Here is a 27,254-nt window from a genome sequence, read left to right as displayed (position 1 = left end):
TGCAACACTAGGTGGTGTCCGAAGGATTTTTCGAAACTTCCGGGGAATGAAGTATATCTGACGCGATGTCGAGAGGGCTCTCGAAATTCAAAAGTCATACGACAATAACGTTTCTTGTTTACAATCGATCCCACCAGCAGCAGAAACCAAGGTTCCGGGGTCTTTAATCTCAGTCTCGGTGTTTAGTGAAATATTAATGAATTGTTATCTCGAACGATGTCTATCTTGCTTTACAAATGTTGAAAACTGAATATCAATTACTCGTAATATTTAATGGTAATGTATTATGTTTTCATTCATAACATCGAATTAATTAGGTATTTAGTTAAGTTATCCAATGCCGCTTCATTAACACCATGCGCATCTTCTGAGATGATATTAGGGATTCAACACTTTAAGTCTAACCGTGGTCAAGAGCGTCCGGGGATGAAGGAGTATCGTTTTGCCTGAGAAGGAAAGGGAACCTTCCAAGGTTGGAAAGGCAAAGGAAAGACTTCGGGAATACTTCCACACTCAGCTCCAGGCCCCGTAGATCCAGAAGCAGAACTTTTATCTTTCATGTACACACTCACTTTCTCCCATTTGGAAAGGTCAAACATGTCTAATTTTTATTGGGAAGCCCGATCAAGGGTTCGCCGATATATACAATTCGTTCAAAAAGTCATGTCACATCATGTATCCACTTGTCACTTCTTCAATCCAATAACAGCCAGGTTCCGCGGACTCTCGCTATAATCAAACACAGGCTCAACCCAGCACTCCTTGACAGAGTCATGCTCCCGCAGGTATTGCCATCTATCCACAACGATAACAGTCTCAACAACCTGTGCGCTGAAAGCCATCAAGCTCCATACAACACTCAGATTCTTCCTCGCCTGCTGATACTCTGTATCATAGCGCTGGAAGTCCTCGTCAGACATGATGCTAACTCTTTCCGTAACTTTGGCGCCGTGGTGCGGATCGCGGGTCAGCTTGACTATCGCGGCACGCATATACGCGGTGAAAGACTTGAAGGCACTCTTGCCCAATGCGCCGACAATCAAGGCTTTGGTTCCAAGTGATTCCTCGTAGAGATCCTTGACGGCGCCGGGCTTGGGGACGACGCCGCGATCGACGAGAATGCGTTGGAGGAGGGCACGGTAGTAATTACGGGTGAAAAAGCCTTCGCTATCGGCATAACCCCAGTTGTAGGGAGCTTGAACAGCCATTGAGCGGGCAGTGATATTCAGCTTCATGCCCTCTGCGCCGGCACTTTTATAGTTCTCATAAAGCTTGGACATGGGGAAGCCGTGTGGGTCATATGAAGTTCCGGTTTCGTGGAGACGTGGGTGAACCGATCGAAGGATAGGAAGTTTGTATGTCGCAGGACCGAGGCGCTCTGTCATCAAGTTATAGCAACAGCCAATCATGGCGACGGCGATGACTGATGGGTTCAAAATAAGCGAGCGCACGCCATGGTGGACCAAGTTTCCGCATGAATGTAGGGAGACAACCATGACTCGAGGATCTGTTCGGCCTTCTTTCGTATGCTGCTCAGTGATCGAGGTTTCCTCAGGCTTGTTGCCGTTTTGCGTCTCTGCGGGTGATGGGTTCATCACATGGTCGATGATAGGCTCCAGGTACCCATCTTGAATCTCATGTTCAATGTAACTGAGCGTGCCTCGAGCCTGGATTGTTGGTTGCTGGGCCTTTTTGCGAGGCGCATTGGGTGTGCTCGAACCGGCGAGCTCTTCGGGCTCTAGGCTGATTTCTCCCAACATTTTGAAAATGGTGACATCCTCTATGTTCTCCTCCACTTCGCGCGCAGGGGCATCTCCAAATTTAGCATCGGATTCTTGGGCCTGAAGAGTGTCCGTTTGCTCAGAGTCTGCTATCTCTGGGTTCCCATCGCAGGCACTGCAAGCCTTATTCTTTTTATTGTTGACCACGTACGTCTGATCCTTCTTCTCTTTCTCAGCCAGTTTAGCATAAACATCCATGTCCTTAGCTCCACTGATATACTGGTGCTTTCGTTCAATGGCAATAATATGCTTGTGGTAGGGTGAACTAGCCAACGCTCGTCCAAGATAATTCTGCCCAGAGCCAAAATCCACAATGTGAGATACAGGCTCACCACGCCGTTGCTCAACGGTCTCCGAGAGGCCAGCCACATATCGTGAAAAATGCTGCACCTCATGAAGCTTCTTCTTCTTCATGCCCATCGCAACATGTTTGTTCAGTTTCTTATTCTTTTCCGCGTCGGGGGACTTGAACTCTCGTCGAAGAGCCAACCGACGAACGTTGTAAATGTAGTCCAAGAGGGTCGCGGGAGGGAATGCGCCTCCGTTCCAAGTGCGGTCCACACCACCGTCTTCTCGTAGAGGCCCAATATTCTCTCGTAGAAGCAATCGGATTATATCTTGCGTGTCATGTTGTTCGAAAAATGCGATCCAATCGTCCGGGAGTAGCGTCGTATATAAATCGGGCTCGCGCGTTAGGAAGTCGAGGATGTGCACGCCACCACATAGATTTATGAATAGCTCGTTCGATGTTGCGAAAGAGAGGAGTGCCTCTATAAAGGAATCAGGATCTTCCCACTCATCGGCGAGTGGAAGAGGGCGATTGCGAGCCATTGAGTAAGTTAATGCAACTGTCCCGCACAAAAGTCCGTGGAATCTTCATCGTGGGGAAGCGTTATCTTTTTTTTTTATCGGAGATCCGCTTCGCGGCTGAGTAAGAGAAGAGATGAAATGCATTGAACCTGACTGAATCACTTCAATTGCTAATTTATTTAGAAAGCATTGTTATGATAGTTCGAATGAATTGAGATAAAATCGAAAGTGAATGATAATTATGAATTTGACTGCAATATAACGCATCAGAGTTGTCGCTGTACCGCTTATACTTCTGGGCCCCGACCTTTACACGTGATTCCCCGAGAAGCTGCCAGCTCCGCATCAATCACTCCGTCAGCCATCAATCAACAATCAACAATCTCATTACACAACAACAATGGAGAACGCCGACCCTTTCCTTCAAGTCCAGGTGTAAGCTACTTCAACTGCCCTTGCGATAAATCATCCAGAAATCCTGGAAGGAGCGTCCAATTAACTTACCATGGTACTAGGGACGTTCTGTCCACACTGCAAGCCAGCCGCCCACTCTTCTCCTCATACCTTCGCATCCGCTCCCTAGCGAAGAACCCGAACAACCCAGAGCTAAAGCAATCACGCTCGGAGCTGGAAACCACATTAACAGAGCTAAATGCCGACCTCGACGACCTAGTTGAGAGCGTGCGCGCCATCGAACAAGACCCCTACCGGTTCGGACTCGAGCTCGAAGAGGTGCAACGACGGCGCAAGCTCGTCAACGATGTTGGAGCCGAAGTAGAGCAGATGCGACAGGAGCTGCAGCAAACAGTCTCTCATTCTGCGGCTGCTGAGGCGGCGAACGATCTGCCCAATCCGACGGAGTTCGATGCAGCCCTGGAAGAGGAGGAGCGCCAGCAGCGTGGTGGTGGTGGCGATGATTATTATGCTTCACTGGAGCAGCAGCGGCAGTCGGAGCTCATGCACGAGCAGGATGAGCAGTTAGATGGAGTGTTTCGGACAGTTGGGAATCTACGGCAGCAGGCCAATGATATGGGGCGCGAGTTGGAGGACCAGGCTATTATGGTGGATGAGGTTGACACCTTGGCCGACCGCGTTGGTGGGAAATTGTCGAATGGAATGTCGCGCATCAGACATATTGTTCGCCAAAATGAAGGTAAGATGCTACTGCTACGACCAAGCCATGGATATGGATTATTGCGGTATGGGAATCACGTATTTCAAGCTAACACTTTTCAAACCCCTAGATACATGGTCCTCCTTTTGCATAGCGGCGCTCATTTTTGCGCTTGTGCTATTATTAATTCTTGTTATTGTCCTGTGATAGTACATCATCAATAAGGGGGCCCATAAAAAACAACCAGCATCACCCGGAGCAAAGGCGTTATTATGACGTTGTTCAATGATTTAAGTGCGAACCTTCTTGCGGGGGTGGGAGTGATCGCACTCCTCGTCGTGATCGTGATCGTGTTCCATCATGTCGGCCTCAAGCTCCTCCATGTCAAGGTCATCAAGGTCGCCGCCAATCTCGAATGATTGAACTGTGGGATGTTAGCTGGGGTACGCCTAGTTGTCTCTGTCGGTGATACATACCGTAGTACTTCATGGCGTCGGTCCAGAGGTCCTCGGCAATGGAGATGGCGAGCTCCTCACCATCGGGGAAGGCCTCGCACTCATCAAAGTCGTCATCGAGCTCCTCGTCATCATCATCCTCCTCATCCTCATCATCAAGCTTCTCGCCGTTGGAGATCTTGACCCAGCGCTCCTCGTCCTCCTTGTCGGCTTCCTTGGACTGCTCAGCGGTGACATCACGGCCACGGTAACCGAACCAGTTGAAGAAGCTGATACCAGCGGGGCTGGAGGAATCATCATCCTCATCCTCATCCTCGTCATCATCATCACCCATCTGACCCTTCATGGCCTCAGCCTCAAGCTCGCTCAGCTTGTTGACAAGAGCCTCGAACTCGGGAAGCTTGGAGCGCTCGCCACCCTTCTTCTTCTCGGCATCGAAGAGGTCACAGGCAGCATTGAGCAAACCCTTGGTGACATCCATGTCCTTCTTCCAGTTGATACGGACAGGCTCGGAAACCAGACCCTCCCAGGTGCGGCGCTTGCCGCTAGCACTGCGGGTGATCTGCTTGCGCCAGTAGAACTCCTTGACGAGCTCAGAGTTCTCGAAGAAGGGGTTCTCCTCGCCGGTGCTGAAGGTGAAGGTGAAGCGCAAGCTGCGGGGCTCGCCCTGTCCCTTCTCGTTCACCTCGAATCGCTCGACTTTCATGTCCTTCAGGGTCTGACCGAGCACGGTGGCATCGGTGGGCAGAATGTACTCATCAATCTCGGCAGGGGCAGTGGAGAACACGCGGACCCAGAAGTCAGGCTTCACCTCAGGGTGGTTAATGATCTCATCGCGCTGCTTGAAGAGCGGGGCCAGAAGAGGGACTGACGCGCGCACTGTTTATGGGTTAGCATATGACCTTGCCTAGCATAATAAAACAATAGGAATTGTGCATTGCATCATGAAGATCGGTATTCCAACTCCTGATGCTACAACCGCGCAAAACGGAAATTTTCATAGCCAATCCAATCACATGAAGCAAGTACCCCCCACCGGCGGAAAAAAGAAGCAGAAGGACAATAACTTACGCTGCTCGACCTCTGCGCGAACAAACTGATCCTGCAGCTGGGCAATCTTGGTCTGCGCCTCAAGAGGAATAGTAGGGAACTCGATACGCTCCGAAAGGGACTGGTCGTTGGACATGATGTATGTGAGGTGGGGGTTTGGGTATAGATAGGTCGTAACAAATAGACAAGGTCAACAACAATTGATTCGTCTTGAAATATGCAAGACCGAAGACGTAAACAAGAAAAGTTTTCAAGAGGGGAAAAGGGTATATGGAGAGAATATGAAAAAGAGAGAGAAAAAAAAGAAGGAAGGAGGGGAACTAAAAAAAAAAATTCTAAAGTCTGGCAGATCAGCACAAGCTCGATGCGCGCATCAGAAACTTTGGGCGGAGAGCTCCATGTACACCGAGTGACTGGACGATACCTTTGTTTTGGTGGGGCTATTGGTGGGGTGACAAGTACCGATATGTAGTCTCAAGTAGACACGGTTGGTACACTAGGCAACGGGTGACGGATTCGTTGGCGGTAAGCTGTCAACGCCTGAGGAATTGGGTATCCATGGAAAAACTCGGTCGACGGGACCATATGACGAATTATGTGGAATCGATTGGTGCACATGGAGAGCTTGTAGTAGCTTCTCTATGATTCGATTGCCACCCGGGATTAAGTAAAATGTCTAGCAATCACAGTGCATTTTTACTGGGGCTGTGATATTAGCTCGTACATGAGTAATTCGGCCAGTTCTCTCTTGAACTCTTAATTGTAGCTGTCCCCAATTACATAGCTCTCCCCGGAAAATAAATCCAACAACACCTATTTGCAGCCAAATCGCTGATCTAAAAATTCTGAGCCGCCAATACCATATATAGATCACTGTATTCAATTATCGGAGGGCCCTGTCCTCCTAGCGAACCAGCCAACCAGACTACTTTTAGCAGCACGGTTCTACGCTCAATTCGGAGAAAGTGTTCAGCACATTGCTTTTTCCGACCCTCATTCCTGAACTCTAGTCCACTGGAGCAAGCGGGCCCTGGAAAAGGTAAAAGGCAAATAGAGCACTTTATTTCAACGGCATCTCATGCTAGAATTCTAGACTTGCAGCCCTGGGAGTAATTGAAAATTCTTTTCCAAAAAGGTTCGAAAAACTCGGGGGATCTCTCCTCATACACCATTCCGTTTTAGAGCACTGCCACAAGTCGCAAGCTTTATTTCTTTCGTGCACCGGTGACCACGAGAAAAGGAGCGGTCTGTCCAAGTGCGCGGAGTGGTCATTGGTCCGATAAGCATCCTTGCCATCAACATACTTCATGCTGCATACAACCGAGGTTATTGCAGCTTTGATGTCAAAGCGTAGTTCGGGTGATCTTATCGAGAACCCGATCAAGGGGTGCAAAGAAAGAGGAAGTTACAAAGAGAGAGAAATGAAATCCAAATAAATAGTTTGTGGGATTTTCGCCATGGGTGGTGGCAGATGGGAAACTGTCGTTGATATGTCATTTCGAGTGTTTTTTTAAAGAAAAGTAGAAGCCAGATGCTGTGCCGCAGACTTGGCGTCTCCCCTGGCGATCAGACACCGGTTTCAAAAGCAACATGTAATAAAGAGAACTTTTTTTGGAGATAATCAATCCCCATTTGGCCCGGGGGCATCCGATTAAGAACGGTGGGTAAAAAGAAAAAAGTCATGTCCCATGTAATTCCCATGCCCATTCGCCAATAATGCAACAATTAGAGCAAAGAAAAAAGAAACATAAAGCGCATGGCACGTCAACATGCACAGGCATCATCACCATGCACGTCTGCCGGGGATTGAACAGTCGCAAAGAGGTGAGCAGAATAGACCCCAAAAAATCAATCCAATGTGGAATGGGGTTGCGAGGTCATGAGCAACCCACATTCCAGCCTGCGCGGAATTTTCCCTGTCGTGATAAGTAAAGAAAAAGATAAAAGAAAAGATTAGATCTCGAAACTTGTAGCTTCAAAGCATCCAATCCAGTCCATTAGCTTCCTCTTCCACGGGGAATACCTCACGCGCATATTCCTCCATATCTCGCCAGCCCTGCCATAAATGCCGGGCCTCATCAGTCACGCGTTGTGAAACCACTCCACCAGGCCCCTGCATCATACCAGCACCAGCGCCCTTTCCACCTGCTGGGCCTAGACCCTTTGGTGAACCGGCGGCCGGTTGTGAGAACTCCGGCTGTGGGAAGTAAGGCGCATTAAAGTCGCCGAACAGGACTTCTAAAGCTTCGAGTTGTTCCCGGTATCCGGTAGGCACGTTGACTTTAATTTCGATCTTGGGCACGCGCACGTAGCGACAGGGCCGGCCAAGTGCGCGCTCAAACGCGGCGCACACTTGATTGGGGGAGAGGGTTTCGAAGGTGAGCGCGATTCTGTAAAAAGCAAGAATTAGCATTTTCTGTTTTCTTTGTCTTCTCTCGGCGAAACTCACCGATGGCCGTGCCATTTCTTCGGTCCATCTTTGAAGATTTGGAGAAGTGTGGGCCCTACGTCGTGCTCGGCGTCTAACCAAGGCAGTTGGGTTTCGGCATCAAACGGAGCGTGCCATTCAAAGGAGCCATCTTCAAGGACCTCCATTTGGAAGAGCGGGTATGGAAGACTTGTGAAATTGTTGTTGTAGATACCGGCGTAGACGAAGGTTGCCGGAAGACCTAGCTGGCGAATGTAGTTCTCGACGGTGAACTTGGGGGCCCATTGCGGAACTGCCGGCCAAGGTCCATGGACGGAATGATCCGGCATACTGCTGTAGATGTAGTGCGTGATAGAACCGGAGCGTTTGGCAGCATCCGCCAGGGCGCGGCCGATGGCCACCTCGTCGCCAGATTGAGAGGTGGTATTGATGAATGCCAGGGATGCGCCTTTGAAGAGGGCATCCATTAACTGGACATTGCCGAGCAATGGGCCCTGCAGGAGGGTCACATTGGGCAAGCTCTGAAGCTCATCTGCAATAAGACCCTTGAGGGAATGAATCTGGGCACGAACACTGTATCCTACAGCTGACGCGACTCGGATCAAAGAAGCTGCTTGCCGGCCTGTCGCGTTGACGACGGCAATGGTCTTATGCGGTTGTGTCATTCGGGGTTCGGGGTAGCCAACCGGTGGCTCGGGAGATAGGGTAAGTGAGGTAGGGGGGAGGGGGAAGCAGTAAAAGAAGTGGATCTGAGGTGATTTTGGAGGGCCAGGGCAGTAATAAAAAGGAAATCCGGAGTAAGAGCCTTGGCGAGAAAAAAAATGGAGGTGAGGGTTTTGCGATAGTGGGGTACCTTGGGAGGGGAGCAAAAAGTAGTATGTAACAAGAATCGCGATCAGACGGCGGGGGCGATCCAGCTCCACCGTGGATTATGTGATAGAAACAGTCATTCAGGACCAGAGGAGATCTGCAATAAACCAGTGGTTTCCAAAAGGGGGTTCAGTTGGAGTCTTCAGTGAAAGAATTTTTTTTGACAATTCCTCAAGAATTGGTTCCGAGAGAAAACGCGGAGAGCAGGATAAGATAAGGCCCTAACACTATATAAAGGCACTTTCTCGATAGTGGAGTGAGCTATATTTGAATTTTCTACTTGGCCCTAAAACAATACATCATGAAAAATTCGGTTTCCATGATGACACCATCGTTGGCCTTTTGGTTCTTTGGGGTTTTTCTTTACGTAAAAATCGGCTCTTTCGTCGGCACCACTTGGACGGGAGGATCCTGTACCGGCCACGCATCGGGACCCAGAGCTTCGGCCCCATCCATTCAAAGCACTTGTTGGCTAGACGTGCGAGTGAAAAAAATGATTAGGTCCGGTTAAAGGCTAAGCTAATGCCAAGCCGTGGATACTCATGATCGAGATGACCAAAGTGGTATTAAATAGCGCAAAATGGCATGGAGCAAAGAGGAAGGAGGACGAGGCACCAAAAGGGGGCATTAAATGGAGTACGGAGTAAATCAGTCATAGTATATGCAAATCCAAAATGTCATAGGTGTTCGTTCCACCAACAACCTGTCAGGGGCGCTCTCACGTGGTCCTGAATGCGGATTCTTTCCACTCCAATTGGCTTTATTATTTTAAACCAGTAAATAATTTCTCTTCATTTATGGGGAGGATGGAGCCTTGGGAATAATCTCTGTTTGATCAGCTGGACATCGGAGGGCCAACGCACTCCTTTGGCCCGGCCTGGCCGAGCTATGTAGTTCTGTAAGGAACCTTGGAAGTTCTGTACGAAGTACATCGGATCACCTCACGAGGGGGTTCCTTATCCGCTTCTAGTGCAGACCCCTCGCTGCTTTGATCCCGCGGGGTAGAATTGAGCACGATGCCTGATCTGCTGATCCAACCCCAATAAAATGCACCCTGACATAGCATTGCATAGATCTTCCCGAAACCAAGCCAAAAACACAACACAAACATGTGAACATTAAACTTGAGACACATGAAAATTACTGGAATGGAATTGGAGAAGCAAGCTGTTTGCGAACTAGTTTGAACTGCGGGGGTCCGTGACAAAGCTATATGTATGAGCGGCGGAGGGTTGCCTTCTCACCCACCTCTACTCCGCAGGCCGTCTTCGTTCGCAAGCCTCCGACTGCAGAGTCTCCAGCCATGGTCAAGGGCATAAATGTTTTCCCCACGGAAAACAATGAGCATTTTCCCGACAGCCATGTAGCTTGAATGTGGTATTTCAATTCCACACACACTTAAATGAAATTAATTGCATGCAACCCACTAAAAGCTCTTACGTTTTTGCAGACTGTGCGAAGCCTGGGCAACGAAACCCGGAGCTGTAAGGTACTGTATTATCTTTCTGCACAGCCACCAAGTCATACCACGCGCCACAGTTTCCGATACAACTCAACGGGAGCCGTAATCTAGAAACATCTCTCTCATTCAGAAAATCCTTTGTCACCGTTCTTCCATTCTTCCTCTCTGACGTAATAATCAAATATCGATAGGAAAGATGAGGGTTAACTAGAATCAATGTTCCACTATGTATATCTCCGTATTGCAACCTAGAGGTAAGTCTTTACCTCCCTGGGCACTTGCGCCGATTTTACGTAAATAAGTGTGTCCATAGTATGAAACCAGTGGTCTGCTCCCAGTTGCTCCTGAACATAACAATACCTATCATTTCCGTGGCTCATTAGCCTTTAATTGATTACAAAAGCGCTGGAGTTACTGCTACTGGCTTAGATGCCTTAGGTCTTAGGTGTCCTGCAGCGTTTGCATGCATCTACCCGTGGATATGGAGTATATAGACAGAGCTCATCCCTGGCTCTATCTTTCTACTTCTTCTTCTGCTTCCCTCTCTAAACAATACTTCTCCAACATACCAATACACTATTCTCCCAAGATCTTGTTTCTACTTACATTATACGACGCCACGGACCGCGTTGATGATGTCTTTTCTATGCTGCTCTCTTGCTACTACCTATAATTATAACGTCCAGGCTATGATTCTCGCTAGCGGCCCCCTTTGTACCTTGTTTCCATTCCACATATCCCGCGCATCACTTCCAAGCTTTCAAGGTTCCGACATGTGAGAAGCTACCGAATATACTGCGGACGCAGAAAAGTCATTTCGTTGATGATTATTCGATCGACTTCGAACGCTTTGCTCGATTCTGCTGACGAGTGTCGCATAAAGTCGGTATACAATTAAGAAAGAGGAGCAAAACATGAATGATTCTTGTTTGTATTATGCACTGCTCACTCGCTCCCTCTTGAAGCAACGTACGCTATGATATTCATTTTATACGCTTGCATTATGCGCTGCTCGCTTTCACAATCTTTACGAACGCACGACATGGCTCTTCCGCTGTCAGCTCCACTAGCAAAATCGCACAACATGTCACCAGTCTCCCACCTGTTACCGAGAGCTCGCTCGGCACCCGTGACGTACACCACTCTGGTCATTTGGGTATCGGTTATGATAAGCCTTGTTGCCATCTGCGGCTGCGTGGCCTTGCTCATTTTAATCAGACATAGGCGCCGTCACTCAAGGTATTTATTTCCCTCGAATTTACCCGCAAAGTTGATACCCTGCTTCTCCCGATCTTGGTGGCTTAATGGAACCCTCACTAATGGAGCTCATTGTCTAGGAACAACCAGAATACCACCAGGACCAATCGGCTTGATGCTGCCATGGATATGGAGACCTGACCGCGTGTGCTTTGCTTTTGGACTCCCCATCTATAGGGCTCACCTCATCTTCTGTGCATACCAGCGAACTACGAATATCATATATTGCAGCCTTAGGGGAAGTACATCATTCGAGTTTCATATCATTTAGTGTTTAGGATCAATTGAGACTACTCCAATGCTACTCTTCTCTGTCTGAAAAGAAATCGCCTGAACGTGGAAGTAACTTTATATTTTGGGTGGGTAGAAAGATGGAAATTTAAAAGACAGTCAATGAAGTGAAATAAGGAATATGTACTCCTATTACTAAGTACGTCCTCGGAGTCAATTAAAGCCTGAGCCTGTTCATTCACCCCATTCACTCTGGTTGTTCGTCATCAGGTCCGTTATAGATAGGTCTAAGCTTGACGGCAGCCCAGCCCCCGGCTGGCCGAGCAATCCGGTACCATAACCGCCCGGTGAAGGGAAACTAGCAAGACATTCTATAATAATTAGCCCCCGCGTTAGATGAGGTTTTATGTGGGATAAGAAAGAAACACAAAGGAACCAAGCCTGAGAGATGGTTTGTGTTCCTTTCCATATTCAATTTCTCACCTTGATAAGCTTCCCAAGCGAACTGATCGAATGGCATCATATTACTCGGAGATTCGAATTGAGTGGCATCAACAACAGCTTCGGTATTATCCCCGAAGAACGGAGGCACAGGGGCTTCTACTTCTCCCTGAAGCCCCAACAGATTACCAAGGTGCTTTACTGCTTGTCGGGCCTCACGAGATACAGTGCTCGAACGCAGCCAAATGGGATATGTGTCGCGTAGCAGGCTGTATATTTTCGACTGTGTTTCCTCGTGAATACAGATATCGGTCCGTGTTTTGGATAGTTGCACATAGTAGGTGAGGATGCTCATGCCGTGAAGGAATACAAATTGGCTGAGCGATGTCACCATCCAGCGGACAGGATATAATAATCCATCCGGTCGTGTCTCTTCGTCTAGCAACTTTTGGCATTCGAGGATCTTAATGCCAGCTTCTAAGCAAGCATTGCGTGAATATTCGTACGCCATCTGCTGGTGGGAAGAAACGAGGAATTTACGGTGGAGCCAGATTTTCAACCGCGGGATGGCAAGTTGGAGCCACACACGCTGCATAATGATGTGCGGCGGCACCATCAGCGACTGGCTGAGGGGTTGCCATTTGAAGATTGGCGGCAAAGAGTCCTCGGCTTGATTTAATCTGTTGTCCAGAGCCATGATATCTGAGTAGGAATGCTCCCGGGTGTCAGCGAGAAAATCGCTAACCAGCCCAGACATATGGTCAATCCTGTTCTTGGCTAGAATCGAAAGTGTAGGCGTGACTTCGGTTTCTGGTCTTGAAGGGGGTAGCTCGGTAGTCGTTTCATCAAAGTCTGAGTCCAGCAGGTTAGAGGGCTCTGCTGTGTCGCATTGATGTAGCTTCAAGAGGCGTGGAAATCCCATCTGACTTGAGAGTCGCAGATCCGTTTGCACTACAACAGCCCAGATGCGACGCCTCATTTCACCTGCGAATGCTGAAATTTTGGGGAATTTCTGAGGATCTCGGTGATAGCCCAGGCTTAGAGCAAGCTGCACAAGTATACCTAGTGCAAGCCAGACCCCAATGTCTGCATCCTTACATAGAAGCACTTCGAGAGTCAGGTGGTGAAGCAGCGTCTCAATCACATACTCTTTGCCCCTGGTGAATTCACCCAAGATCAGACAATTAATCGTCCTTTCACGGAATATTTGAACCCGAGATAGAGTTTCAGGGTCAGCTGGGTCTTCTATCAATTGCTGGTATTGCATAGTCAAAGCCATAACGCTGAACAGGAGGCCAATCCACAACAATGGAACCGAGGCTGGATCCTGCCAGAATCTTTCATACTATGTAGATGGTTGGGTATCAGTTACGTATGAGAAGGAAGGGGGAAATATACCATACCTCTGCGAGGAATTGTTTGTTATGCAGCACGGGCAGCGGGGCAGTGTCTCGGAGAAAAAAGTATCGCGCTACCATGCGATCGACAACGGGACGGGCCGGTATTGACGCTAGAATCTCAGCTTTGGTTACATTGACAGGTTGGTATAATAGAAGAGGACCAGGGCTGCGGTATGGCACACGGTCGTTATTGACCAGCATCCTAGCCTCTTCTTCTTCCTCGTAATGGTCCTTGAGCTCAGATATGCTGTCTAGTACCGCAGCCCAATGGGCGCTTCCAACGTACTCAGCACCGTGAGAGTGTGGACGCATACTTCCATATTCTGACGATGCTGGAGATGGAGCGGGCGATGTTTCATGATCTTTGCCTTTCGATACAGACGCATGACTGGATGGTAACATAGAGTCAGCATCGACCGAGAGCAGTGGCATTGCTCCTCCAGGATCTCGAAATACGTTGTGTGGTGACTTTCTGGGCGCAATTCGCGAAGAGCTATCCATTTGGTCATTCGTGGCCACAATATTGAGGCCTGCCGTCGGCATTGGTCGGGTCTGTTTCTGCCTGTTTTGAGCCAAGGAACGCACCAACTTGTCAAGTTGATCGATTCGGTCGCCAACGCTTATTTTGGCCTTGCCTTTGCTATTTGGTACATATGTACACAAGTGGCCAATTCCTTTACCTGTGCAGGTATTGCATGGCATCTGACGATCACATCGTACCCTGTTTTTTAGGACAGGGTTTGCGTCAGGACGAGAATGAAATGCATAATGGTGAGTATGGGAGTGGGCATGGGTGGTTTACTTGCGGGTCCTACAAAATGTACATGACAGAACAGATCTCTCTCTCCGACGATCTCGCAGACGTAGTGATGGGTCTGCTGCAGTGTCTGTCTCTGATGTTGCGAAGTTCGGGATTTCTCGATCAGCAGCTTCCTGATTGGCTGCAGACAAGTGGTCCATCCAGGGCGAATTCATAATCTTGGATGCCTTAGTTGCGAAGACACTGAGCGGCTACAGGGCGGAGTCCGATGATTGGCGGTGACCAAGGAAATTGCCGGATAGCAGAGTTGATGCATGCGATAGAATGGATTTCCTTCTTTTCTCGGAGCTTATTTAAACAATGGGGGCCAAAAAGCGGACCCACTATCACCTTTTTCCAACACTCATTCGTTATCCAGTTTATAACCTTGATTTTGGCTATTGGCCTCGGAGAACTATGTATTAGTCTATATACTGGTATATTCAAAGTGATAAGATTGAGGAGTTTGAAGAATAGAATAAGTGAAGCAGTGGAGAAATTCTCAACACTGACGGTCAGGTGATCTTTTACACAGTTATAAAGTATACATCATTCACCACGCTAAATATTCAAGAGCACAGATAGAAAGCGTTCGATCCTGCTCTGAGATCATTCTCAGCAGCAGGATAATCTAGTAGGTCGGGAGGGTAGCGAACCACTCCTTGAACAGCTGGACCTTAGCCTTGGAGGCCACGGGGATGGGGCCCCAACCGTTACCAACGTGATGCACACGCGCATCGTCAGCAGTGGGGGACCAGTGGACCAGACCATTTCCGTTGGGGTTGCCGTTCTTGATGAAGTTGGACCAGTATCCGTTCATCTTGGCAGCGATTTCATAGTCCTTTGCGGTCCAGGGCTTGTCAGTGGCGTAAAGGTTGTTGAGCACGTAGTTGATCTCAGACTCGTGGTAGGCGCCCTGGTCCTGGCCGGGCGGGGAGTGATCCCAGAAGTAGGTGTAGACATCCTTGTTGCTGGATTCAGCCCAGAGCTGAGTCCACATCCAGGTGCCAACCTTGGATCGGTCGGTCCACATGGAGTTGTAGGCACCATCGGCACGCTTGTCGTTATCGGCGGGGTAAAGCTCAAGGAATCTGTTGGACCAGTTACCGGTGGTGTAGGTATCCTCCAGATCCGCGAGGTATTCGGCCACAGTGATATTGGTCTGCTTCTCAGCACCACTCTCGTCCTTGGTATTACCTGTAAGGACTGGGACATTGTTGGCAGCTCCCTCTTTCAGAGTCACGGCGTATTTAGCGGGCATAGCGTAGTAGTCCAAGGTAGCACCGAAGCTCCAGCCATCCAGAACGTTGTCCTCGAGATCAGACATGGGCAACTTGCGCAGCTCAGCAATAGTGCTGACATTCTTCTCAGCGGTGTAGTTCAGGCCCTGGGCCATAACATACTCCTGGGTCTTGTAGCCCTCGGCAAGAGAAGTGCACAGAGGGTCATGGGGGTCACGGACACCACTCTCGATAATGGCATGCTTGATGAGGCCCTTGGTAAGGGGACTGTTGAGGATGTGGTAGGTCGCGGCAGATCCAGCAGATTGGCCCATGACGGTGATGTGGTTAGGATCTCCACCGAAGTCAGCGATGTTCTCGTGGATCCACTTCACAGCCTCCATCTGGTCGAGCATTCCCCAGTTGCCGGAGCTGTTGTGGCCAGTGGCCTTGTAGACCTCCTCGTTCAGCTCGGGGTGTCCAAGCCAACCAAAGGATCCAGTTCGGTAGTTGTAGTTGACAAACACAATACCCTTGTCGGCCATGCCGCCACCGTCGAAGAGAGCATCAGCAGCGGTGGATTCGGCCGGGTAGCTCCACATAACGACAGGAAGTTTGGCGCCAGTGGACTTGGCGGGACTCCAAATGTTCAAGTTCAGGCAGTCCTCGGAGATGGTGAGGTTGGTGTCGCTGGTGGCGGCAGGACACACGTTGCCAAACGACTTCGCATCTAGGGTGGTGTTCCATGAGCTTGCCTTCTGAGGAGGACGGAAGCGGTTTTCGCCTGCAGTGTCGGCGGCAAATGGAATACCCTTCCAGACGGTGATGTCCTTCCAGTTGGTCAAGTTGCCAGTGGGCTCGCTGGAGAAGGCAGGGTAACCCTGGACCTTGCCATACTTGGTCTCAATAACAGAGTTGTATAGCGGCGAGGAGCTAGGGGCGGCAGAAGCCAAACCGACCAGAAGACTTGCCGAAGCAAGAAGCTTCGGGATGGAGTAGTCCATGATAGTTGGCCAAGAAGGTTAGGGATGAGAAGGATGAGGAGAAAGTGCGAGGTGATAGGAAGCTTCAACTTCTTTATTAACCTAATGATAAAGCCAAGAACAATGAAACATCCAATAAAATCTTGGAAATTGTGGTCAACTTTGAATAACGGGGTACATCATCAGGTCCACTTCTGTTTTACGCGAAGGCTCGTCACGTAACACTATAATTCCTGCAGACGCGGCCAACCGAAGCTAGATACTAGGAATGGAAATTAAAGTGCAGATCTTTGCTTTTGAAGCCAAAATGCTTTTGAAGCCAAAATGCTTTTTCCCGCATATGAGACCACGGATTACCATGGACAATGATCTTCCGAACTATTTCATTGCTATCTCTTGGCATTCAGGGACTGGTCCCACCCGGAGACAGCGTCCAGCTCAATTTTGAATTCACACCATAACCTTTCGATTTTGCGTTGGCTATGTCATAAGGTTTCATAGGCTGTTTGAAGTTATTTTTTTTCCCCCCAAGTATTCAAGGTCTGGATGTAGTGGAGAATAGCAGCATCTGGACTGTATCCGGAGTGGCATGAAGCGGATTTTAGTTAAACCCCGAGGATCTACGGAAAGTGGCCACGCAATCGCCAAAAAGGAATTTTTGAATTTCCCCACATACCTTCCATCGGGTGCATGGACGAAAAGTATAGAAACTTGTATAATCGACCCCTGGGCAAAGCCGGCGTTAAACCTAGTCTAGTACCGAGTACCGATTACCGAACAAATAAGAGTTTCGAATAAGCCACAGTTACGCAATCCCCGCCTGTGGACCCACTTTGCATTCTATTCATCACAGAGATCTGCATCATAAGGCCAGCTACGGAAGAGGCGGAAATATAGCCCATTTGGGTAGTCGTCACAACCAAGGTAAGGAGTTATAATAATTGAAGGAGTCCTGGAAGGATAATTCAAGCATCCTGACAACTTTTCCAACCATGTTCCTCAAGACCCTGGCTGGCTGGGCTGCATTGCTCTCGGCTGCCAATGCCGCATTTCCAGTTGTCGACACTGCTCAAGGCAAAGTGAGAGGTACTGCGTCAGAGTATCGGTCCAATGTCACCGTATACAAAGGTATCCCCTTCGCTGCCCCGCCCACCGGGGGATTGCGGTTCAAGCCTCCTACCTCACCAAAAAGCCACGATGGAGTCCTGGACGCAACCAAGTTTGGTCCCCAGTGTATGCAGACGTCCAGTGGTTCTGCGAGCATTTTCTACACTGGTAGCGACCAGATGAGTGAGGACTGCTTGTACCTCAACATCTGGACACCCACCTACGATGATGATGAAGACCTCAAGTCTAAGAACCTGCCAGTTTACTTCTGGATCTATGGTGGCCGTTATGAAATGGGCTCTGGTGATGTGAAGACTTACGATGGATCCGGTCTTGCGATCAAGGATGTCATCGTCGTCACCGTCAACTACCGTGTCGGTGCCTTTGGCTACTTTGCCCACCCCGAACTCTCAGCCGAGTCTGCTCATAATAGCTCGGGTAACTATGGTACTCTTGATCAAATTGCTGGCCTAAAGGTAATTTCGCTCTTTCACTCTATTGGTCGGAGATTTTATACTAACTTCTTTATTTAGTGGGTTCATGAGAACATTGCCAACTTCGGTGGTAACCCGAACCAGATCGTCACTGGTGGACAGTCCGCTGGCTCGGCCAGTTCTCTGATCATGGCCTACAGCCCTCTGTCTCGCAAGTACGTTGCGGGAGCCGTCTCTGAGAGTGGTGCCCTGTCCCCTCACGACCCCAACACCGCCAGTATCGCTGTCAGCTACCGCCAGAAGGCCGAGGCCGAGAACTTCGGCGTGAAGCTCTTCAAGCAGCTCAATGTCACCACCCCGGCCCAGCTGCGCAACCTTTCCGCGGAGGTCCTTAACAACCTGGACTCCGAAAACGAGGATCTGCTCGCCGGAACTCAGTTCGAGAATCTGGACATGGAGCCCCCAGAGTGGCGCCCCGTCATTGATGGCTGGGTTCTCAAGCAGAAGTACGGCCAGCTGCTGCGGGACAACGACCATGCCGATGTTCCCATCATGACCGGCTTCAACAAGGATGAGGGTATCTCGGACTACAATACCACCGAATACAAGACTCTTTACGCACAGGTGTTCCAAAACTTCTCCTCTGAGTTCTTCAAGCTCTACCCTGGTGGTAGCGACGCCCAAGCGACTAACAGCTCCAACACCTGGAAGCGCGATATGTCTCGTGTCACTAGCTGGAAGTATGCCGCAGACTGGGTTGCTGGTGGTGCCGGCACTAACGTGTACACCTACTTCTTCACTCGTGCTCCTCAGGAGGATCACTCTGGTGGTGCTTACCACGGTGCAGAGCTGTGGTACACTTTCAACAACATTCCTTACGCGGACTACACTGCCAACCTGACCTGGCCGGCAAAGGACTACGCTATTGCTGACCGTATGTCTGACTACTGGGTCAACTTCATTCGGTCTGGTAACCCCAACGGAGATGGACTGCCCAAGTGGGAGCCTTCGACCCAGGAGGCCAAGAAGATCATGTACCTTGGCAACACCTGGGGCATGGAGAGCATCGCCCCTAATGCCGTCGTCGAATTCCTGATGGATTGGTTCAGCACTCTGTACGAGTGGTGATCTAGTGCGCTTGGCATACCGAAGGCCTAGCAGTATATTCTCAGGCATATAGATAACTTAGACAGTGTCACGATAGGTTTTATTCTAGATTTGGCAATATGTTTGGAAATATCCTCTTCTCGTTACCCTCATGGTCGTAATTTGCTACGTAAGAACAACACTTTGTATGAAACACTTTCACGAATGATCTTTCGAAACTTGGAATGAAGACAGTCGATACACGTATCTCACTTACTAGCGCAAGGATTTGTACAACGTATAGTTAACATATAAAATATATATATATGTCCTTGATAGGTATTATTATTAATACATGTAATGAGTATAAGTCTTGTAACAATAGAAGCTAAATTTGGTTTGTCTATAAATAGCTTCTAATGTTACAGCCGTCTGAAACTGAAGTTTCGAGGGTATGGTCTTGCGGCTTTCATTGTAATTGACCAACCTAGATTCTAGCATCATGATAAAAGTTTAGGTATCTTCCGAGAATTTTATCTTAGGGTGTTGGTTTAACCATCCGTGGATGCATATGTGAAAATTGAATAATTGACCTCATCGAGGCTGCATTGGACTATCTAAAAAAACAGTCTTGTGTAAATGATTCTAATATATATGGCGCTGGAAATATGCTTACCCGGCCTGAATGAAGTATACAGAGAGAGGGAAGAACGGTAAATCTTCCAAGCCCGCAGTAGCCAAAAAAGGTCTAGGCCTTAGTACAGAGGCAGCTTGTAGGCATCAAAGTTGTAGTTGAAAGTGTCAATGGAGGCCTGGTCGTACTCGCAGGTGAAGTTCTTGCCTCCATTCTTCCAGTAAGGACGAAGAGGCCAGGCACAGAGCTGCTCGTTGTCACCCTCGTAGTCACCCTGAAGAATGGTGGCATTCAGGGTGACAGGCTCAATACCCTTCTCAACCCAGCGAGACATAACCTCGAAGTTGGTCTGGGGGAAGGGACCGTTGGGCTGGGCGGTGTTGGTGTCACAGTGAGCAGCTCCGGGAACAAGGAAGAGCTTATACCATTCCTTCAGGGCAGCAGTGGAAGCGTTGTATGACTTGCCGGGGTACATGGTCTGGCGAACGGAGTTGTAGTAGTGGATGGAGGAGCCAGTGGGGATCGACTCATCCTGCTCGCCGTGGAAGTGGATAATCTTTCCACCGTTCTCGTAGAAATCAGTCAAGTCAGGAATAGTAGTCTGGAGAGAGTCCATGTAGCGGGTCATGCCCTGCTTCATGTAGCCAACGAGGGTGTCGTAGGTGTAACCCTCCAGGCTGGACAGGTTGTCCTCGTCGTGCAGCTCCAGGAAACGGGCAATCCATTCACCGCCAGCGCCGGCAATATCCTACAATCATTAGTAAGATGGAAATAGCTTCATTAGAGAGGAAAAGTCTTACCAGTCCCCACTCGCCAGTGGTAGAGTCGTAAGAGGTTGCGGCATCATCGAACGCGGCACCCATCTGGTAAGAGATGTAGGCGCGGCGACCCTTCGAGTCATGCAATCCGTCGACAATCTTCTGGGCCACAGCAACACCCTCGGCACTGACAGTGCCGTTCTGGGCGGGCTCGGTCGAGTCACGCTTGCCGAATCCAAGGCCAAGGCTGCTGGAGCTGGAGCTGGCGCAGTAGTAGGACTTGCCGATAATCGAGGTCATGTTGAATTGCAGCTGGCAGAGATCGGAACGCGACACAACACCATCCTTACGGCCATCAAGAGGATCACAGGCGGCAATGGTCTCGTTAACGATCTTCTCAAGCTCGCAAGGAGGGGGGTAGTAGTCCAGGGTCTTCTCGACAATGTTCGAGTAGAGGTGGTTAGCCTGCTGCTGACCGTAACGAATGGCGGGAGCACCAATCATCAAACCATCATACTCCTCACCAGCGCGCTGGGCTTGGGAGAATCCCTCACGACCTCCCTCGGAGCAGCCCTGGTAGTAGGAATAGACCTTGGTGTTGTTGGCGACGTCGTAGAAGTTCTTGGTGAATTGCTTTCCGATGATAGTCATCTCCTTGATAGCCTGGTAACCGAACATGTAAACAGACGGCCAGTTGATTGTACCGTTGTTAAGCAGGAAGATGTCATCGAAGTCAGTGTCCATGCTTCCGAATCCTCCATCGGTGAAGCCCGAGGCGGCGCCGTACATGACACCTCCGGGGGCGGACATCGAGCCGGACTGGATGGCATAAGCACCACCACCAGTAGCAAGGAAGCGGTTCTTGAAGTTCGAAGGCGCTGGCAAGTAGTAGCCAAGAATCACGGTGTCATCCGACCCTTCGTGGGTGTAGGTGAAGGTGACATTGCAGTAGTTGATGGTGGCATCGGGGAAGAAGACCTCATCAGAGTGCGAGGAGTTGTAGACAGCATTGGCAGTGACCGAGTCTTGGTCAAAGGTGACACCCAGAATGTAGCCGTCCTCGGGCAACGAGTCGCGAACACGCGCAGCTGTGCATGCACTGCTTAGAGAGGTTGCATAAGCCGCACTGGCCGAAGCAAGGAGAATCAAGGCCCGATTCATTCTGGCGGAAACTTTTAATGGTCTTGATCTACAATTTACTGGAACGGTCGTGGAGAACTTATACTAACCGTCTATAATTACTCAGTACTCTTCACATTAAATGAGATCATCCCTTAAATTACGCGTACGATTGCTTGTTCTGAGTTAAATTGAGCCGTACGTCGGCTGCATCGACCATTGAAGTTTGGTGACGCGGCCGGATAAACGCTCAAGACAACAGTGACGAAGGTGGGCCCTTGCAGATCGATAACCGGGCCATGATCGACGACTAGTTCTCCTCATCCGGTTGTTTTGTCCGTTTGAACCGAAGCCGAGGCCCTGTTCTTGGCACGACCCTGCCACAAATTACGGCACTTTGTCGGTGTATTTCAGACGGCGACTCCACTTTGAACCTTGGTTATGTTCATCCACTATAGCGCATTTATTCAACAAATTCGGGAGTTGTGCAAACCAGACTCCCATCTGGGAGCCCTACCATCAAGCCATTCCAGCCGCGTAGGCCGCGAATACTGATGAGGGCGTGAGGACGCGTCTTGTCGAAATCAAGGTATATCGTCATTGCGCCATCTGGATCTTTTGCTATAGAGGCACCCATGGGCAGATTAAAGTACAATCAATTGGAAACCCCAACAAAGTTGCTGAGGAGCATCGGATTGAAAGAAAGTTCCGCTCTTCAGACGCGCAACCCCTTGGAACGTGTGTTTGGAATACTCGCAGAACTAGCCCTTTCAAGTGTGATGTCCGGAGTCAAGATAACGCACTGCGATAGAAATCGATAAACTACATTTTGTGCTATCTACATGTCCTCAATGTGTCCTCGATCCTCAAAGGTCTCATGTCTTGTCACTCGAAAGGACACTGAGACTTGGGCGACCGTGGAAGTATTCAGCCTTATGGAGAACGGTAACGGAGTGAACTTCGCCATTCAACGCTGATCTGATTAGATGGTCAATCTAAACGCTTATTTCCTTATTTCGCACTGAGTGCTTGAAGCGAGGTCACGTGTGTCTTGTTACCCGCTTTGCAGCGCGGCAGTTCGCCTCTCTTGTTTTGCGCGTCAGGCTCTTCTGTTTCCAATGCTGTCAGATACCATCTCTAGTTTGTTTCCCTCTTTTGCTTCGTCATTCGAGGGGCATTTTGCCATTTATGACATGCTCTTTATGATTCTTCATCTAGTCATCAAAGGGTGACCAGCTAAACACTCGTACCTAAAGTTACTTAGTGAGGTCCGAAACCCATTAAATCGAAATTAACCTTTGGCACAATCTCTAGATGAATCCCAATACAGACTTCAGGGACTGGCTTGACAAGACCTGGTCGTAAAGCTTGAGAAACAGATAGATCCGCAGTATTTCCAATATTTCTCTTGATGCATTACTGAATATTGGAACACCAAAGCCAACTTGAAGCCAACTTGAATGACCTTAAAACATAAAGTGGCTCGGTGCTTCTTGCCCGCTTTATTGTGAATCTCGGTTGTTCATGGACCTCTTTCAGGCTAGATTTCATGACATTTATCGATTGCCTTGCATGAAATAATATTAGTTCAACAATCTGAAAAGGATGAACACTCGGCGGTAGATCTGGAAGGGGCTTGTATTGCTGTAGCCCTTCCAAGGTTGACACGATCGAACAAAATATCTCATGGCGATTGTCCCAAGAAATTGTTCGGTCTATATCCACGAGTGGCTGCTAGAAACTCAGTCTGGCCAGTCAATTCATTGGTTTGGAGGAGCAGTGGGTACACAGGAAGGTTGTAGCAGAGAGTAACGTCTTCGGTAAGTGAGTCGGCCATGTAAGCCAGCCGGCCACCCAAATCACATACATAGTCAACTGTACAATAATCACAATTTCATATCATAACAACAATCGGTCACAATGTTTGGCGTTAACTTCAATAGTCATAGCACTTTGCGTCAAGCTTAGGGCTAGCGCCTTAATCCGATTTGGAGGAAATTATTTGGCTTGGCTATTGATGAATTCAGAACTATATATTTCTGCTTCACATTGAGGTAATATCACATTTACTATTTGTTTTGGAGTGGCCAGCTGGCTTACATGGCCAACTCTTGCAAACACCTCAAGTGTTAACTCCGGAGAAATTAGACCTCGGGGTTGCACCAACAAATAGGTGTTGAAGGTCTACTCATGGTCGAACTGTCCTGTGTAGCAACCATGGACTGTATAATTGAACAGCTATTTACATTACCATACGCCGAATTTGAAATTTTAGAATTTGTGAGTGGCGGTGCTGGCTGCGTACTTTACTGTAATAGTGTGTACATGCGGCCCCCATAAATTACCTGAGCATGCCCAAATGGTTGGCTCTGATAGCTCAACTCACACCTGTCTCTTCCAAGACTTGCTGTCATATTACATTGAATAATCCAGCTCTCAAGGCTACACTTCTCTGGATCATGATCTAGATGAGGTCATCGGCTTCTAAAAAAAAAAAGAGCAGCAACAAATATAATGTGCCTTGAACCCTGGAATGTTTACTGCTCAGATCTAAATATCGGAACTACAGATTGAAGAAGCAATTATACTTTAACACTATATTGAGACTTCGAATGATATACTACAATAAAATCCAGTTCAAGTTTAGACCTTGATTTGCTCTGCGAGCTGAGTGCTCAATAAAGGGCCACTAGTGACGACCAAGCGGAGATCAGACTGAGATGTACGCGCAGAGCTTCCACCGTGCGGCGCTCACAAAAGCAGCGACAACTCACACAGGTACGCCCCACTTCAAACTTGCAGAAAAACGCAGGTATAGGTACGCATACGTACCTACGACGGTGTGCTGGAGAGGCTTTCCTTTTGGAGCCATACAAAATGCAGGCATAGACTCCACGCTGTGCATAGGTGCCCCCTAACCCCGCAAATTCAATCTGCGATTGGCAGCTGCCTTCGAAGAGTCGGAAAGGCTTCCGATATTTGGCTACAGGTACGGAGTCCTCCGAGGAGAAAGCTATCCCACTAGCAGGGATCATGGATGTAATGGGAGAGTCATGCAGCCAACTTAGAGCCACACAATGTACCTGACAGTATACGTCATTTCATGAGTCTGAACATTATTCTCTAAATTTCTAAGGATATGAGAAAAAAGCAAGCAAAAGCTACTCTAAAAGATGTGATGGATGGCGTAAAGTCGGGACGAAATGCGGTGACCCCAGAAAATTTGGTATGGCTGAGACCCCTCCGGCGGCAAGGCCCGATGTCCTCCGCGGAGATCTAAGCTCAACCTTGTGGTTCGATAACTTTCCGTGCGCTTAGGACTGTGCACTTGTACCCCTGTCCTACCGCGATGATGTGACCTGCCTAAGATAACCTTCTTTAGCTCCACCCCGCCTTCTGGAAGAGAGGCATGTGAGCAAGTCACGTCTTTACCCCTATAATCACCCCCACTCACGGTGCTGACCCGGCCATGGTCCGACTCCGCCCAGCGCCACTGTTTTCCTCGTCGAGTTCGCGTTGGTTATTTTCTCTGGGGTCAATGCCCGCTAATCCCCAAACACCTGGTCTACGACGAGCTAAGAGCTCAGCGGCCGGTCGCTCATCTGAGTGCAAATGAGCTCCGGATTTCCGGAGGAGCAACACATGATCCGAGAGACCTGCATTTGCGGCCAGGAATAGGGGTGTGCGACCGTTGCGGTTGCGTAGATGAACGGATCCACCTTGTGAAAGAAGGAAGTGGAGTATAGAAATGGCGGGAGATGTGGCCGCCAAGTGCTGATATCGATTAGCATGACAGAATAAAACAACACATAGCGACCAAAAGGGGAAGGCAGTAAAAATCAAAAACGCCATTGTTGCGTTGACTTACAATAGGTGTGTTGCCGGAATAGTCGGCGTCATTTAGTAGCCAGTGTTGTTCCGTTTTCATGATTGTCATGACTTTATCGAGATCACCCTGTGCGATGGCGTAACCCAGAACAGTGAGCGTCTGTACGCGCTCGGGCAGAGCTCCGTCGGGATGTCGGAACACCGGAACAGAAGATTCGGTCAGCTCACCCCGGAGGGATAGCGACATGTTCTGCGCGACGGACTCCGGTGTGGAATCTGGCAGAGCGAGTAAATAAGCGAGCTTTGTCAACGCGGCCTCTGTGGTCATATCGAGACCAGCCACAACACCTGCTCGTGATAAGCTCATGCCGGTGGCATAGACAGGGCTGACACTGCCAGTAAGACCTAGAACAAAAACCCCGTGAGCCTCCCTCCAAATCGTTATTCGCTGACAGTGGGGTAACTCACATTGAGTAATGTTAATAATAACAATTCCTCGCTGAATGGCGCTGGCCAGCACGTTAATCATGGCATTATCCTGCCCGGACGGCGCGTTACCAGCCCCAAATGTCTCCAAAATCAAACCACGCAGTCCGTCCAGCTTCAAAACAGCATCCACCATCTCAGGCTTGATACCAGGGAAAATCCGGAGACAAGCAACATGAGTCGTGTCCAAATTCGTTTGGATACGGAACTGCGCCAGGCTCGTGGGCCGGTGCACCATATCCCAATTCACATTGGTGCGCATCGACGTGGTCGTAGCCAACGGGGGACAGTTCGGGGCATCAAAGGCCGCAAAATCACTAGCAGAAACCTTGGTAGTCCGGTTACCCCGGAACAGCTTATTATTGAAGTACAAACACACTTCAGGGATCATGAAGTGGCCGGCCACGACAAGCGACCCAAGCAGGTTATCAGTCGCGTCATTTTGGAGCTCCAGCATCGGCGCCTGCGATCCCGTGAGCACCACGGGCTTTCCGAGATTCTGGAGCATGAAGCTCAAAGCAGAGCAAGTGTATGCCAAACTGTCTGTGCCGTGCAAAATCACGAATCCGTCGAACAGCGTGTAGTTCTGATAAATGGACTCCGCAATTTCAGCCCAACCTTTCGCGTTGATGGAGCTGCTGTCTAGCAGCTCTTCGAATTCATAGACCGTGTACCGCACTTTGCGGCCGTATCTCGTGACTGGGGTGCTCAAGCTGGGATGGGCTGTGATATCGCCCTTGGAGTTGGTGATGACGTCCATCGGGACCGATAACGAACCATCGTTGAATGAGGGGACTCGCGCCATGCATTTTTCTTGGAACCCTCGGGCAGGAATGAACCCATGTGGTGACTGCTGCATGCAAATTGTACCTCCGGTCATGATGATCAACACCCTAGATTCCAAGATCGCCTCCTCTGGCTTCTCATCCGCCAAGGTAGGCAGATTCGCATCGTTGAGAGCCATTGTGATTCCGGACGCCTGATAAGGCATTAAATGATAGGGGCACTTCACAGAAGTGAGATAAATCCCTATTGGATTGAAATCAAAGTCTTGAGACTTGTTAACTCGAGCAACTTAGATCTCAATTCGTATCGCTCCTTCAATGCGACGATCCTGTAAGCTCCAACTACCCCTCCAAAATATTCGGATCAGTGGATCGCGGGGAGATGACGCTAGGGCAGAAAATTTTCCTTCCCTTTTTTTTGTAGTCACGCACGCGGTTAGAGGCCGAGACACGAATAATGAATCGGGTCTACAGGTAGATCGTGATTGAATCATTTGGCCGAAATGTTGGTGGAAACCCCAAACTGACCCCGAATGTATTACGTACGGCAGCCTTATTGGAGAGAGATTTTCACCGATTTCCAACTTTAAACCGTCTCCACCTGGCCTGGACCAACGGCGCGACTCGGTTTCCGAAATTACCCCAATCATTTTTTCAATCGGAACATAAATTTTAAGATTTTAAGGCTATTTTCTGGGTCACTTTAGTAAATCAAA

General features: G+C 49.1%; 9 protein-coding genes across 9 annotated transcripts; 2 read left to right on the top strand and 7 right to left on the bottom strand.

Annotated features, from left to right (window-relative positions):
- Nucleotides 1-686: 686 nt before the first annotated feature.
- On the bottom strand, nt 687-2,612 carry N7503_011326 (uncharacterized protein; the record flags this gene model as incomplete). The annotated part of the gene is made up of 1 exon (XM_057070872.1): nt 687-2,612. One exon carries the CDS (start codon nt 2,610-2,612, stop codon nt 687-689), a length of 1,926 nt encoding a protein of 641 aa, XP_056917483.1.
- A 379-nt stretch (nt 2,613-2,991) lies between these two features.
- Nucleotides 2,992-3,912, top strand: N7503_011325 (SNARE domain protein; the record flags this gene model as incomplete). The annotated part of the gene is made up of 3 exons (XM_057070871.1): nt 2,992-3,026; nt 3,107-3,744; nt 3,836-3,912. The coding sequence occupies 3 exons, from the start codon at nt 2,992-2,994 to the stop codon at nt 3,910-3,912; spliced, it is 750 nt and encodes a 249-aa protein (XP_056917482.1).
- An 83-nt stretch (nt 3,913-3,995) lies between these two features.
- On the bottom strand, nt 3,996-5,346 carry N7503_011324 (histone chaperone napB; the record flags this gene model as incomplete). The annotated part of the gene is made up of 3 exons (XM_057070870.1): nt 3,996-4,129; nt 4,182-5,039; nt 5,232-5,346. The coding sequence occupies 3 exons, from the start codon at nt 5,344-5,346 to the stop codon at nt 3,996-3,998; spliced, it is 1,107 nt and encodes a 368-aa protein (XP_056917481.1).
- Nucleotides 5,347-7,181: 1,835 nt separating this feature from the next.
- N7503_011323 (NmrA family NAD(P)-binding protein) lies at nt 7,182-8,639 on the bottom strand. Its single transcript, XM_057070869.1, has 2 exons — nt 7,660-8,639; nt 7,182-7,600 (listed from the first exon to the last, which is right to left on the bottom strand). The coding sequence occupies exons 1-2, from the start codon at nt 8,301-8,303 to the stop codon at nt 7,186-7,188; spliced, it is 1,059 nt and encodes a 352-aa protein (XP_056917480.1). The 5' UTR covers nt 8,304-8,639; the 3' UTR covers nt 7,182-7,185.
- A 3,053-nt stretch (nt 8,640-11,692) lies between these two features.
- Nucleotides 11,693-13,842, bottom strand: N7503_011322 (fungal specific transcription factor domain-containing protein; the record flags this gene model as incomplete). The annotated part of the gene is made up of 3 exons (XM_057070868.1): nt 11,693-11,829; nt 11,942-13,244; nt 13,303-13,842. 3 exons carry the CDS (start codon nt 13,840-13,842, stop codon nt 11,693-11,695), a joined length of 1,980 nt encoding a protein of 659 aa, XP_056917479.1.
- An 887-nt stretch (nt 13,843-14,729) lies between these two features.
- On the bottom strand, nt 14,730-16,322 carry N7503_011321 (carboxylesterase/lipase family protein; the record flags this gene model as incomplete). The annotated part of the gene is made up of 1 exon (XM_057070867.1): nt 14,730-16,322. The coding sequence occupies one exon, from the start codon at nt 16,320-16,322 to the stop codon at nt 14,730-14,732; it is 1,593 nt and encodes a 530-aa protein (XP_056917478.1).
- A 971-nt stretch (nt 16,323-17,293) lies between these two features.
- Nucleotides 17,294-18,970, top strand: N7503_011320 (carboxylesterase/lipase family protein; the record flags this gene model as incomplete). Its single annotated transcript, XM_057070866.1, has 2 exons — nt 17,294-17,884; nt 17,942-18,970. The coding sequence occupies 2 exons, from the start codon at nt 17,294-17,296 to the stop codon at nt 18,968-18,970; spliced, it is 1,620 nt and encodes a 539-aa protein (XP_056917477.1).
- Nucleotides 18,971-19,683: 713 nt separating this feature from the next.
- Nucleotides 19,684-21,481, bottom strand: N7503_011319 (tannase; the record flags this gene model as incomplete). Its single annotated transcript, XM_057070865.1, has 2 exons — nt 19,684-20,310; nt 20,363-21,481. The coding sequence occupies 2 exons, from the start codon at nt 21,479-21,481 to the stop codon at nt 19,684-19,686; spliced, it is 1,746 nt and encodes a 581-aa protein (XP_056917476.1).
- Nucleotides 21,482-24,889: 3,408 nt separating this feature from the next.
- On the bottom strand, nt 24,890-26,717 carry N7503_011318 (putative lysophospholipase; the record flags this gene model as incomplete). Its single annotated transcript, XM_057070864.1, has 3 exons — nt 24,890-25,213; nt 25,308-25,672; nt 25,736-26,717. 3 exons carry the CDS (start codon nt 26,715-26,717, stop codon nt 24,890-24,892), a joined length of 1,671 nt encoding a protein of 556 aa, XP_056917475.1.
- Nucleotides 26,718-27,254: the final 537 nt, after the last annotated feature.

This window comes from Penicillium pulvis (assembly GCF_028828015.1).
Source record: "Penicillium pulvis strain IBT 33274 chromosome Unknown scaffold_8_segment0_segment0, whole genome shotgun sequence".
In the NCBI taxonomy this organism is placed as follows: domain Eukaryota; kingdom Fungi; phylum Ascomycota; class Eurotiomycetes; order Eurotiales; family Aspergillaceae; genus Penicillium; species Penicillium pulvis.
Note: the sequence above shows the minus strand (reverse complement) of the source record. Positions and strands in the feature narration are given on the sequence as shown.